The 14,828-nt window shown below is 42.7% G+C and overlaps 1 protein-coding gene across 3 annotated transcripts in view; it reads left to right on the top strand.

Moving 5' to 3' along the window:
* Positions 1–3,922: 3,922 nt before the first annotated feature.
* MOK (MOK protein kinase) overlaps positions 3,923–14,828 on the top strand; it is a 47,711-nt gene continuing 36,805 nt past the window's right edge. The window contains exon 1 of one of the 3 annotated variants that reach the window (XM_049706350.1): positions 3,923–4,134. In XM_049706350.1, the coding sequence (XP_049562307.1) occupies positions 4,125–4,134 (10 nt within the window). In that variant the 5' untranslated portion in view covers positions 3,923–4,124. The remainder of the gene's footprint in view (positions 4,135–14,828) is intronic. The other 2 variants (XM_049706352.1, XM_033420541.2) reach the window with 2 other exon arrangements.

The following is a 14,828-nucleotide window of genomic DNA, read 5'->3' as shown; positions in this document are numbered from 1 at the left end:
GCCTGACATGGGGCCTCTTTTGCATCCACGCTAGACCACAATCTCATTCATAGTGTTTGGTTAACCACGATTCTTCGTGTTAATTTGAATGTCTAATGTTCTTCTTGCTCTTATTTCATATTCCTGCTCATGCTTAGTTTCCTCTGAGATACATTTATTATTATTATTACTATTATTTTGGCTGTGTGGCGTGGCTTGGGGGATCTCAGCTCCCCGACCAGGGATTGAACCCGGGCCTCATCAGTGAAAGCCCAGAATCCTAACCAGTAGGCCACCAGAGAACCCCCTATTATTTTCTAAAATGAATCTAATTTCTAATATCTATAGGTAGATTTGCATTTTACCCACCTTACCAAGGTTAACATGTTTGAAATTTCTGTCCTTCCTAATTTTTCTTTCTAACTTCTGCCCATTTCCTGGTTTGAACGTAATTAAGATGCTCAGCAGAAACAGATTGTCTGCTGAACATAGCCTAATGGCTGAATCTCTTGACATCGGAAATTAGGGAAAAGCTAATGCTAGGATACAGGATGAACTGTCTGAAGAACAGTTTTAGAATGAGTCAAAAGTGCAAGTGGCTATAATTAGGTAGTGTTCAGGCAGAGTTTGAAAAGCAGAGCTCCTAGGATGCAGGCTGGCTCCATTTCACAAGCATCTTTTGAGCACGTAATATATGCCTGGCTGCTGGCACTGTGTGCGCTGGGCGAGCAAGGGGCTCAGGGCGGGGCCCTCCCTGGAGGAGCTCACAGCCTGTTATTTCTCATCTGTCACTTTTTCTTTTGTCATTTAGGGCATGAGTGGTCTAAGGAAGCAGGTTAACCAGGCCACACAGCTGAAACCCGAGAAGGCTGACCCCTCTGTCTATGAACTATAGGGAGAGACCTTCTTCAGCAATAGCTTTTCGAAGTAACATTTCCTAGTCTATTTAGAATTAAAGAAAGAATAAGGCTGGGAATTCCTTGGTGGTCCAGGGATTAGGACTCAGCGCTTTCACTGCCGTGGCCCAGGTTCAATCCCTGGTCGAGGAACTAAGATCCCGCAAGCCACTCAGTGCGGGGGGGGGGGGGGGGGAAGTGCAGCAGCAGCATCACCTGGGATTCTGTTAGAGACAGGAAATTTCAAACCCCACCCCAGAATGACAGACTCAGAAACTTTGGGTGTGGGGCCCTGCAGAATCCAGAGTCCCCTGAAGGCAGGTGATTTCCGTGCAGGCTAAAGATTGAAAACCACTGCTCTGGGCAAAATCTCACACCAATTCCCTTTTTGTCTTCCTGCTAAGGTCCCTGTTTGTATCCTTTGATCTTCCATTCCGGAGGCCCTTCCACGTTGCCTCTCCCAGGGCCTCCAGGTACGAAGTGCAGGTTGTGGACCAGGGTGCAGTCTGCGTGGCCCTTGAGGGCTGAAGTCCACTAGCCCCTGCTCACCTGGGGAGGCACACCAACACTGCGTCTACTTACAGGGGGTGCCTTGCTCTAACGCCTCCTCAGGATCAGGACCCACCTGGTCTTCTTTAGGATTTCACTACTACTTGTCCACAGTGAAGGTGAACAGAAAATGCACATTGGAATCGATGAGGCAGGGGCTCACCTGCTAACTGCATTCGCCTGTTTAACAGGTAGTCAATGAATATCCAGAAACTGGCTCTGCCTCCAGAAGAGATGAAAGACAGGTGGGTGGGCTGCCCAAGGAGCTTAGAACCTACCTGGGTGGCAGAAAGGAACATGAAAGAGACAGTGACAGAAAGATAAATGTGACTTAAAGACAAGTCCCCACATAAGGGGAAAAACCACAAGGAGGTAAGAAGAGAGAAATCAAATTGCAGTGATCTGGAGAGATTAGATGTGGCTTTTCAGAGCCAACAAAGACAGTACCATCAACAATAATAATACCAGCAATAACCACCCTTTGTTTTTTTCAATTTACTTGATAAAATTCACATAACATACCATTCTATTTGATATGTACAATTCAGCGGCTTTTAGTAGACTTACAAAGTTGTGCAACTATCACCACTATCTAATTCCAGAACATTGTCAACACCACAGAAAGAAACCCCGTACCTGTTAGCATTCACACCCATTCCCCCAGCCCCTGGCAGCCATTATTCTACTTTCTGTCTCTATGCGTTTGTCTAGTCTGAGAATATCCTGTAAATGAAATCATACAATAGGGTGGCCTTTAGCGTCTGGCTTCTTTCACTTAGCATCATGTTTTTGAGGCTGATTAATGGGTTTAGGGTTTCATTTTGGGGTGATGAAAGTGTTTTGGAGCTAGATAAAAGTGATCGTTCCACAACATTGTGGATGTACTAAATGTCACACTTTAAAATGGTTGATTCTACATTATGTGAATTTTGACTTACCTTTTTTTTATAATTTTAATTTTTATTTATTTATTTATTTATTTATTGTTGGCTGTGTTGGGTCTTCGTTGCTGCACGCAGGCTTTCTCAAGTTGCGGCGAGCGGGGGCTACTCTTCCTTGCGGTGCACGGGCTTCTCATTCTGGTGGCTTCTCTTGTTGCGGAGCACGGGCCCTAGGCACGCGAGCTTCAGTAGTTGTGGCACACGGGCTCAGTAGTTGTGGCTTGCTGGCTCCAGAGCACAAGCTCAGTAGTTGTGGAGCACGGCTTAGTTGCTCCACAGCATGTGGGATCTTCCCGGACCAGGGATTGAACCCGTGTGCCCTGCATTGGCGGGCAGATTCTTAGCCACTGCGCCACCAGGGAAGCCCTTGACTCACAAGAAGTAAAAAAAAAAAAAATCAAGGTAGATATGCATTGACTCAGCAGCTCCACTTTAGGAATTTCTCCTATGGGTACACATAAACGTATAGGAAATGATGCATATTCAGGGCTGGTCACTGCAGCAGTGTTTGAAAGATCAGGCTATTAGAAACAACCTAGGGCTTCCCTGGTGGCGCAGTGGTTAAGAATCTGCCTGCCAATGCAGGGGATACGGGTTCGAGCCCTGGTCAGGGAGGATCCCACATGCCATGGAGCAGCTAAGCCAGCGAGCCACAACTACTGAGCCTGGATGCCACATCTACTGAAGCCCGCGCGCCTAGAGCCCATGCTCCGCAACCAGAGAAGCCACTGCAATGAGAAGCCCATGCACCACAAGGAAGAGTAGCCCCCATTCTCCGCAACTAGAGAAAGCCCGCTTGCAGCAACAAAGACCCAACACAGCCAAAGATAAATAAAATTTAAATTAATAAATTTAAAAAGAAGAAGCAATCTAGATGACCATCAGTAGGGGACAAGTTAAATAAGGGATGGTACAACCATGAACTAGTATAGCCATTAAATAAAATAATAAAGCTCTTTGGGTACTGGTAGGGGAAAATCTCCAAGTTAAAGGGTCAAGTAAAAAATACAAAACAGAGCAGAGTCTATACTATGCTACCGTTGGTGTAAGAAAAAGGGAATAAAAGAATAAAAGATCTCATATAACATGAGATCTTTGGGGAGATCTACCCTATGGGGAGAGGAACTTCGGACAGAGGGGTGGGAGGGAGGATTTCCACTTTGTTGGCTCTGTTTTTGTTACTTTTGAATCTTGAATCATGTGAATGTATTACCTATTTTATATTAATATATTAAAGTTAGTGGATGTTCAATAGTAAGATGAGAACAATACCTGCAAAGAACAGGTATCAACTGAAAATTATTTAGTGTGTCCCAGCCCAGTTAAAGCTCAAGGCTGTTGTCCAGGCATTAGGTCCCAAATCGCTAAATTCTCAGGACCGCTGGGGTGAGCGATCCCAGGGAAGGCCGTCTACACAATAATTTAGGCAGGGAACTGCCTGAAGCTGCCGGGGATTGCTTAGCAACTAGAGTGAGGAGGCGGGCCGCAGTGCGCACGCGTACACGTAGGGCTGGCGGGCGCGGACCGGGCGTTTTGCGCACGCGCGGGCTAACGGACTCGAGGAGTTCAGGGCCAGACGGTTGCTAGGGTGACAGGAATACAACATGGCGGCCGGATCCTAACGCTCTCCATCTAGGGACCACCGCGGCGGTCCTAGTTCGGGACCCTGCCCCAAAGGAGTGGAAGCCAGGGGCCACCCTTTCTGTCCCTTTCTTCTCCTTCCACTCTCGGCAAGGGGTTGTCGCCGGCTTGCGCATCCATGATGAAGAGTTGAGTGGGGCTGGGGAGGGGCGGGACGAGAGGGAGAGTGGCGGCGGGACGGGGGCCGGCTTCCGCAGCCGCTCAGAGGGCGGTGGGAGGCACCGAGGGTGGGGACCCCAAACCTCCCCGGGCTGCTCGAAACCCCAGCCTGCTGGGGTAGCCCGAGGGGTTCGGGGCTGCTCTGGCGGCCGTGAGGGGTCCCACAGCGCCGACCCGAGTCCAGATGAGACTTATTTTGATGCGAGGTTATGTTAGAGTTTGGGGAGCTGACTGAAAAAAAAATTTTTTTTTAATTTTTTAAAAGGCTGGATTGAACCCGAGATTCTTTTCTTGAACATTCGGCAGTAATGTAGTGAGCGGTTACTGTGTGGCTTCCTGCCTTTTATTGACATTGGTTTAGTGGACAATTGAGAGGAAAGCTGGGCTGTGTATTTTCTTTTATTATTATTTTTGGGTCAAGCAGTAGTGTTTTTATCGGAACTTCCTTATAGAAATTTTGAAACAACTCTTTAGTGAAAGAGTGTACTGGAAAGTTGTGAAATGAGGTAGGGGTAAGACATTTACCTGTGCTTCAATTTGTGGATTATGGACAATCCAAGTGTAACAACTAGAATGGTCTTCTTTTTTTTTACATTACTTTACAGATATAATTGTCATTTACGCTTGTGAGCCAGAGGTGCAGAAAAATTCCGACCTCTCTTGCTGTGAAAAGATTACAATATGTTAGGTGTAGTTATAATGTTTAATTTGCATTGAATTCTAATTGTCAGTTGGTAGTTGGTATATGGCATATACCAACATAAAGTGTGGACTTATATACACATATTTTTTACGGTATTCCTTTTTTCCTTCCCAACTATTTATTTTGAAAAATTTCGAATCTACAGAAAAGATGCAAGAAGAGTACACTGCATATTCATACACCCTTCACCTAGGTGCACCACTTTGCCTTATGTTTGTGTGCCATCTCACTTGTGCTCTGGCATTTTCTTTGTCTCTCTCAATTATGTGTTTATTTATTTTCGCTGAACCTGTTGAGAATAGTTGTAGACATCATTTCATTTCACCACTAATAATTCAGCAAGTATCCCCTAAGAAGAAGAACATTCTCCTACATAATCACAGTACAAATAACACGTTGATACAATGCTGTTATGTAATATGCAGTCTATATCTCACATTTTCCCAGTTATCCCAATAATATCCTTTACAGGTGTTTTTATTTTTTCCAGGATCCCAGTCAAAAATCACAAATTGCACTTTGTTGCCACATCTTTTTGGTGTCCTTCAGCTGGCACAGTGTCTTGCCTTTTGTGTCTTTGATGACAACATTTTTCCAGAATCCAGGCCATGTGTTTTGCAGAATGTCCCACAATTTGGATTTGTCTGATAATTTCCTCATGATTAGCTTTATTTTTTTTCTTTTTTCCTTTAACATCTTTATTGGAGTATAATTGCTTTACAATGTTGTGTTAGTTTCTGCTGTATAACAAAGTGAATCAGCTATATGCATACGTATATCCCCATATCCCCTCCCTCTTGCGTCTCCATCCCACCCTCCTTATCCCACTCCTCTAGGTGGTCGCAAAGCACCGAGCTGATAACCCTGTGCTATGCAGCTGCTTCCCGCTAGCTATCTGTTTTGCATTTGGTAGTGTATATATGTCACTGTTACTCTCTCACTTCGTCCCAGCTTACCCTTCCCCCTCCCCATGTCCTCAAGTCCATTCTCTACATCTGCGTCTTTATTCCTGTCCTGCCCCTAGGTTCTTCAGAACCTTTTGTTTTTTTTTTTTTGCGGTAGGCGGGCCTCTCACTGCTGTGGCCCCTCCCGGCCATGGCTCACGGGCGCACGGGCGCAGCCGCTCCGCGGCATGTGGGATCTTCCCGGACTGGGCACGAACCCATGTCCCCTGCATCGGCAGGCGGACTCTCAACCACTGCGCCACCAGGGAAGCCCCCCTTTGTTTTTTTTTTTCAGATTCCATATGTATGTGTTAGCATATGGTATTTGTTTTTCTCTTTCTGACTTACTTCACTCTGTATAACAAACTCTAGGTACATCCACCTCACTACAAATAAATCAATTTCATTTCCTTTTATGGCTGAGTAATATTCCATTGTATATATGTGCCACATCTTCTTTATCCATTCATCTGTTGATGGACACTTAGGTTGCTTCCATGTCCTGCCTATTGTAAATAGAGCTGCAGTGAACATTGTGGTACATGACTCTTTTTGAATTATGGTTTTCTGGGTCATATGGTAGTTCTATTTGTAGTTTTTTAAGGAACCTCCATACTGTTCTCCATAGTGGCTGTATCAATTTGCATTCCCACCAACAGTGCAAGAGGGTTCCCTTTTCTCCACACCCTCTCCAGCATTTATTGTTTGTAGATTTTTTGATGATGGCCATTCTGACTGGTGCGAGGTGATACCTCATTGTAGTTTTGATTTGCATTTCTCTAATGATTAGTGATGTTGAGCATTCTTTCATGTGTTTGTTGGCAATCTGTATATGTTCTTTGGAGAAATGTCTGTTTAGGTCTTCTGCCCATTTTTGGATTGGGTTGTTTGTTTGTTTGTTTGATATTGACCTGCATGAGCTACTTGTATATTTTGGAGATTAATCCTTTGTCAATTGCTTCATTTGCAAATATTTTCTCCCATTCTGAGGTTGTCTTTTTGTCCTGTTTATGGTTTCCTTTGCTGTGCAAAAGCTTTTAAGTTTCATTAGGTCCCATTTGTTTGTTTTTATTTCCATTTCTCTAGGAGGTGGTTCAAAAAGGATCTTGCTGTGATTTATGTCATAGAGTGTTCTGCCTACGTTTTCCTCTAAGAGTTTTATAGTGTCTGGCCCTACATTTAGGTCTTTAATCTATTTTGAGTTTATTTTTGTGTATGGTGTTAGGAAGTGTTCTAATTTCATTCTTTTACATGTAGCTGTCCAGTTTTCCCAGCACCACGTATTGAAAAGGCAGTCTTTCCTCCATTGTATACTCTTGCATCCTTTATCAAAGATAAGGTGACCATCTGGGTGTGGGTTTATCTCTGGGCTTTCTATCCTGTTCCACTGATCTATATTTCTGTTTTTGTGCCAATACCATACTGTCTTGATTACTGTAGCTTTGTAGTGTAGTCTGAAGTCCAGGAGCGTGATTCCTCCAGCTCCGTCTTTCTTTCTCAAGACTGCTTTGGCTATTCGGGATCTTTTGTGTTTCCATACAAATTGTGAAATTTTTTGTTCTAGTTCTGTGAAAAATGCCATTGGTAGTTTGATAGGGATTGTGTAGATTGCTTTGGGTAGTATAGTCATTTTCACAATGTTGATTCTTCCAATCCAAGAACATGGTATATCTCTCCATCTGTTTGTATCATCTTTAATTTCTTTCATCAGTGTCTTATAGTTTTCTGCTAACAGGTCTTTTATCTCCTTAGGTAGGTTTATTCCGAGGTATTTCATTCTTTTTGTTGCAGAGGTAAATGGGAGTGTTTCCTTAATTTCTCTTCAGATTTTCCTCGTTAATGTATAGGAATGCAAGAGATTTCTATGCATTAATTTTGTATCCTGCTACTCTACCAGATTCATTGATTAGCTCTAGTAGTTTTCTGGTAGCATCTTCAGGATTCTCTACGTATAGTATCATACCATCTGCAAACAGTGACAGCTTTACTTCTTCTTTTCTGATTTGGATTCTTTTTATTCCTTTTTCTTCTCTGACTGCTGTGGCTAAAACTTCCAAAACTATGTTGAGTAATAGTGGTGAGAGTGGGCAACCTTGTCTTGTTCCTGATCTTAGAGGAAATGGGTTCCGTTTTTCACCATTGAGAACGATGTTGGTTGTGGGTTTGTCATATATGGTCTTTATTATGTTGAAGTAGGTTCCCTCTATGCCTACTTTTTGGAGAGTTTTTTTTTTTTTTTAATACATTTATTTATTTATTTATGGCTGCATTGGGTCTTCGTTGCTGGGCATGGGCTTTCTCTAGTTGTGGCGGGTGGGGGTGACTCTTCATCACAGTGCATGGGTTTCTCACTGCAGTGGCTTCTATTATTGCAGAGCACGGGATCTAGGTGCACAGGCTTCAGTAGTTGTGGCACACAGGCTCAGTAGTTTGGCTCATGGGCTCTAGAGTGCAGGCTCAATAGTTCTGGCACATGGGCTTAGTTGCTCCACGGCATGTGGGATCTTCCTGGAACAGGGCTCGAACCTGTGTCCTGTGTGTTGGCAGGCGGATTCTTCACCACTGTGCCACCAGGGAAGTCCCTGGAGAGTTTTCATCATAAATGGGTGTTGAATTTTGTCGAAAGCTTTTTCTGCATCTATTGAGATGATGATATGGTTTTTATCCTTCATTTTGTTAATATGGTGTATCACATTGATTGATTTGCGTATATTGAAGAATCCTTGCATTCCTGGGATAAACCCCACTTGATCATGGTGTATGATCCTTTTAATGTGCTGTTGGATTTTGTTTGCCAGTATTTTGTTGAGGATTTTTGCATCTGTGTTCATCAGAGATATTGGCCTGTAGTTTTCTTTTTTTGCGACGTCTTTGTCTGGTTTTGGTATCAGGGTGATGGTGGCCTCCTAGAATGAGTTTAGGAGTGTTCCTCCCTGTGCTATATTTTGGAAGAGTTTGAGAAGGATGGGTGTTAGCTCTTCTCTAAATGTTTGATAGAATTCGCCTGTGAAGCCATCTGGTCCTGGGCTTTTGTTTGTTGGAAGATTTTTTTTTTTTTTTTTTTTTGGTGGTACGCGGGCCTCTCACTGTTGTGGCCTCTCCTGTTGCAGAGCACAGGCTCCGGATGCACAGACTCAGTGGCCATGGCTCATGGGCCTAGCCACTCCGCGGCATGTGGGGTCTTCCCGGACCGGGGCACGAACCCGTGTCCCCTGCATCGGCAGGAGGACTCTCAACCACTGCGCCACCAGGGAAGCCCTGTTGGAAGATTTTTAATCACATTTTCAATTTCAGTGCTTGTGATTGGTCTGTTTATATTTTCTATTTCTTCCTGGTTCAGTCTCGGAAGGTTGTGCTTTTCTAAGAATTTGTCCATTTCTTCCAGGTTGTCCATTTTATTGACATAGAGTTGCCTGTAGTAATCTCTCATGACCCTTTGTATTTCTTCAGTGTCAGTTGTTACTTCTCCTTTTTTATTTCTAATTCTGTTGATTTGAGTCTTCTCCCTTTTTTTCTTGATGAGTCTGGCTAATGGTTTATCAATTTTGTTTATCTTCTCAAAGAACGAGCTTTTAGTTTTATTGATCTTTGCTATTTTTTCCTTCATTTCTTTTTCATTTATTTCTGATCTGATCTTTATAATTTCTTTTCTTCTGCTAACCTTGGGTGTTTTTGGTCTTCTTTCTCTAATTGGTTTAGGTGCTTTAGGTGTTGTTTATGTGAGATTCTTCTTGTTTCTTGAGGTAGGATTGTATTGCTATAAACTTCCCTCTTAGAACTGCTTTTGCTGCATCCCATAGGTTTTGGGTTGTTGTGGTTTCATTGTCATTTGTTTCTAGGTATTTTTGTATTCCCGCAGTGATCTCTTGATTATTTAGTAGCATATTGTTTAGCTTCCATGTGTTTGTATTTTTTACAGTTTTTCTTCTGTAAGTGATATCTAGTCTCATAGTGTTGTGGTCAGAAAAGATACTTGATATGATTTCAATTTTCTTAAATTTATGAAGGCTTGCTTTGTGACCCAAAATATGGTCTATCCTGGAGAATGTTCCATGAGCACTTGAGAAGAAGGTGTACTCTGTTGTTTTTGGATGGAATGTCCTATAAATATCAATTAAGTCCATCTTGTTCAATGTGTCATTTAAAGTTTTTGTTTCCTTATTTACTTTCATTTTGGATGATCTGTCCGTTGGTGAAAGTGGGGTGTTAAAGTCCCCTACTATTATTGTGTTACTGTCGCTTTCCCCTTTTATGGCTATTAGCATTTGCTTTATGTGTTGAGGTGCTCCTGTGTTGGGTGCATAAATATTTACAATTGTTATATCTTTTTCTTGGATTGATCCCTTGATCATTATGTAGTGTTTTTCTTTGTCTCTTGTAATAGTCTTTTTTGTTTTTTGTGGTTTTTTTTTTTTGCGGTACACGGGCCTCTCACTGTTGTGGCCTCTCCTGTTGCAGAGCACAGGCTCCGGACGCGCAGACTCAGTGGCCATGGCTCACGGGCCTAGCCGATCCGCGGCATGTGGGATCTTCCCAGACTGGGGCACGAACCTGTGTCCCCTGCATTGGCAGGCAGACTCTCAACCACTGCGCCACCAGGGAAGCCCTAGTCTTTGTTTTAAAGTCTATTTTGTCTGATACGAGGCTTGCTACTCCAGCTTTCTTTTGATTTCCATTTGCATGGAATATCTTTTTCCATCCCCTCACTTTCAGTCTGTATGTGCCCTAGGTCTGAAGTGAGTCTCTTGTAGACAGCATATGTACGGGTCTTGTTTTTGTATCCATTCAGCAAGCCTGTCTTTTGGTTGGAGCATTTACATTTAAGGTAATTATCGATATGTATGTTCCTATTACCACTTTCTTAATTGTTTTGGGTTTGTTATTGTAGGTCTTTTCCTTCTCTTGTGTTTCCTGCCTAGAGAAGTTCCTTTAGCATTGTTGTAAAGCTGGTTTGGTGGTGCCAAGTTCTCTTAACTTTTGCTTATCTGTAAAGGTTTTAATTTCTCCATTGAATCTGAATAAGATCCTTGCTGGGTAGAGTAATCTTGGTTGTACGTTTTTCCCTTTCATCACTTTAAATATGTCCTGCCACTCCCTTCTGGCTTGCAGAGTTTCTGCTGAAAAATCAGCTGTTAACCTTATGGGGCTTCCCTTGTATGTTATTTTTTGCTTTTCCCTTGCTGCTTTTAATATTTTTTCTTTGCATTTAATTTTTGATAGTTTTATTAATATGTGTCTCGGTGTGTTTCTCTTTGGTCTTATCCTGTATGGTACTCTCTGTGCATCGTGGACTTGATTGACTATTTCCTTTTCCATGTTAGGGAAGTTTTCAACTATAATCTCTTCAAATAGTTTCTCAGTCCCGTTCTTTTTCTTTTCTTCTTCTGGGACCCCTATAATTCAAATGTTGGTGCATTTAATGTTGTCCCAGAGGTCTCTTAGGCTGTCTTCATTTCTTTTCATTCTTTTTTCTTTATTCTGTTCCACAGCAGTGAATTCCACCGTTCTGTCTTCCAGGTCACTTATCCGTTCTTCTGCCTGAGTTATTCTGCTATTGATTCCTTCTAGAGTATTTTTAATTTCAGTAATTGTGTTGTTCATCATTGTTTGCTCTTTAGTTCTTCTAGATCCTTGTTAAATGTTTCTTGTATTTTCTCCATTCTGTTTCCGAGATTTTGGATCATCTTTACTATCAGTACTCTGAATTCTTTTTCAGGTAGGTTACCTATTTCATTTTCATTTATTTGGTCTTGTAGGTTTTTACCTTGCTCCTTCGTTCGTAATATATTTTTTTTGTCATTTCATTTTATTTTTCTTCTCTTTTTGATGGGTGGCACTCTCTTCCTGTCTTACTGGTTGTTTGCCCTGAGACATCCAGCACTGCAGTTTACAGGCAGTTGGTTAGAGCCAGGTCTTGGTGCTGAGATGAGGACCTCCGGGAGGCCTCACTCTGATTAATATTCCCTGGGGTCTGAGGTTCTCTGTTAGTCCAGCGGTTTGGAATTGGAGGTCCCACCACAGGAGCTCAGGCCTGATGTCTGGCCTGGGAACCAGGATCTCACAAGCATGTTAATAAGGCAGATGTTTGAAGGTAGCAGCGACGGTCCTTGTGCCCTAGGAAGCAAACAGCTAGTGGTTGTGACTCGTGCTAGGCTCAGAGGACAAGGTTTGCACGACAGCCATGGGCACTTCTGGTGTTCTAAACCTCATGATTAGCTTTAGCTTAAATATTTTTGTCAGGAATATGTCAGAGATGAAGTCATGTCCCTGTCACTGTGTCTCATCTAGAGTGTCTGATGTCAGAGTGTCTTAGTTTTGTTGAAGCTAGGTTTGATCATTTGATCGTTCCGTTTATTCACCTTTGCCTCTTAGACCCTTCGTGCTTCTCTTCCTAGAGTCAACCACTCTTACCAGTTTCCTGTGCGTCTATATATATGTATGTATGCGTAAATTATTGTGTATCTAGCCTCTTTTAAAAATACTGATGTTAGCATTTATATATATACACATTGATCTATATGTTAACATTTGCATTTTATGATTTATATCCTTTAAACTTCTGGGGTTTTACAAATCTATATTAGGTGTTATTTGATATGTTATTTGAGACGTGGCCATTTTGGTGGCTTTAATTACTTGGTTTAGTGGTGCGTCTTTATTCTCCCTTCTTTCTACCTTAAAATCCAGTCTGAGAACTGGTGTAACCTATTGTCCTTCAGGTTTAAGTCCTGATCATTAAATACTGAACAAATAGTCAACAGTGGAGAGAATATTCCAGAACAGAAAGTCACAGACACAGAGTCTTGGAATTAGAATGAACAGGAAGAGTGTGTAATGGTGAAATTGGACTTGTAGCTTGAGGTCATTGAGTGGGACTGGGAGTGCTAGATTATCATGCTGGTCTTTATTTTGCAGTTTTCTAGATGTATTTTCTTTTTTTTTAAATTTTAATTTTATTTATTTTTTTCACTGTGTTGGGTCTTTGTTGCTGCACACGGGTTTTTCTCTAGTTGTGGAGAGCAGGGGCGACTCTTCGTTGTGTTGCACGGGCTTCTCATTGCAGTGGCTTCTCTTGTTGTGGAGCATAGGCTGTAGGCGCACGGGCTTCAGTAGTTGTGGCACATGGGCTCAGTAGTTGGGGCTCGTGGGCTCTAGAGCACAGGCTCAGTAGTTGTGCTGCGTGGGCTTAGTTGCCCCACGGCATGTGGGATCTTCCCAGACCATGGCTCAAACCCGTGTCCCCTGCATTGGCAGGTGGATTCTTAACCACTGCATCACCAGGGAAGCCCCTAGATGTATTTTCTTATTTGTTTTCCAGGCAATGACCAAGTGCTTGGGGATATATTGATCATTCTGTGGATTATTCCTGACTACCTCCTTTTTGCTTTGCATCATTTTCAGTAGTAGGGACCAAGGAGTAACACAGCTTAGTTGCTAAGAGTGTGGGCTTTGGAGCCAGGCAGACAAGGTATCCTCTGTCAGGTTACCGACCTTTCTTTCCTTATGCTGGTTTTTCTTCATCATTCCGGTTTTCTGCTGCTGTGTAACAAATTACCCCAACTTGGTGGCTTACAATAACAATCATTATTCTCTCCTATGGTTCTGTGAGTTGCCTGGACCCAACGAGGCAGATTTCACTTGGAGTCTCTCATGTGGTTGCAGTTAGATGGTGGCTGGAGCTGGAGTCATCTCAAAAGTTTCCTCACTCAAGTGTCTGGTGGTTGATGCTAGCTGTCAGCTGGGACCTCAGCATGGGCTGTCAGCCAGAACATAACACTCAGAATCTCCATGTGTCTTGGGCCTCCTCACAATATGGCAGCTAGGTTCTGAGAATGAGCATCCCGAGAGTTTGAGGTGGAAGCAGCATTACGTTCTCTGATCTAGCCTCAGAAGTGGCATAATGTTACTTCTGCATCCCTCAGATTTGAGAGGAGAGAACATAGATCCCACCTCTTGATGGAGGAGTGACAAAGACACATAGTAAGATGAGCATGTGGGATGGGATATCTAGAGGCTGCCATCTTTGGAAAATAAAACCTTCCACACTCATCTTTAAACAGGCATAATAATACTTATTTTATAGGATTGTTTCAAAGTTAAATGAGATAATCTACATAAAACTTACAGCATAGTGTCTGGTACATGGTAAAATGTGAATGAGTTATCATTTGCTATCCCAGTGGATGGCAGGCAAGGATGTAAAAGGGGAAAGAATGGCAAACATCAGTCAGATCCTTACTTTGAAAAAATTTACCCTTACCTAATCTAATGTGAGTATCAATTTTTTTCCTGTCTGTACTTTTTAATGGATTATTCAAAACGTATCTATAAAAAGAGAAAAAACTACGTATTCTGAAGGCAGTAACCGTTTGCTATTATATCACAGAGAGAGTTTAAAAAATCATGTGTTGTAATTGCAGTGAGGTTTAAGCTTTCTGTCCCTCATAATGTAACTGAGCAGGACCCTATGGGGCCTTCCCAGAACAGGCCCCTCCCCCATGTCCTCTGCTGTAGCTCCCCCTGAAGTACCCAGATAATAGTATCTGATGCACATTTCCTGAGTTGTTTTACAGGTGCTAAAACCACCACCAAATGGGAGAAATGAACTACTTGATGACCGTAAACAAATAGCTCCCAGACCTACTGGCGCCTAAGGATTGATAATGTTAACCCCTGTGACATCACCCTGTTACATCACCATCAACCAATCAGAGAATTGTGCGTGAGCTGATCACATACCCTGGGACGCCTCTCCCTCACTGGGCCTTTAAAAATGCTTTGCTGAGGGACTTTCCTGGTGGTCCAGTGGTTGGGACTCCACGCTCCCAATGCAGGGGGCTCGGGTTTTATCCCTGAAGAGAACTAGATCCCACATGCTGCAACTAAGAGCCTGCATGCCGCAACTAAAAATACCACACATGGCAAGGAAGATCCCGCATGCTGCAACTAAGACCCGGTGCAGACAAATCAAAATAAATAAATAAATATATAGAGAGAAATTAAAAAAAATTTTTTT

Source organism: Orcinus orca, chromosome 2, assembly GCF_937001465.1.
Source record: "Orcinus orca chromosome 2, mOrcOrc1.1, whole genome shotgun sequence".
Taxonomy (NCBI): domain Eukaryota; kingdom Metazoa; phylum Chordata; class Mammalia; order Artiodactyla; family Delphinidae; genus Orcinus; species Orcinus orca.
The sequence above is the reverse complement of the archived record's forward strand: the minus strand, read 5'-3'. Positions and strand labels throughout refer to the sequence as shown.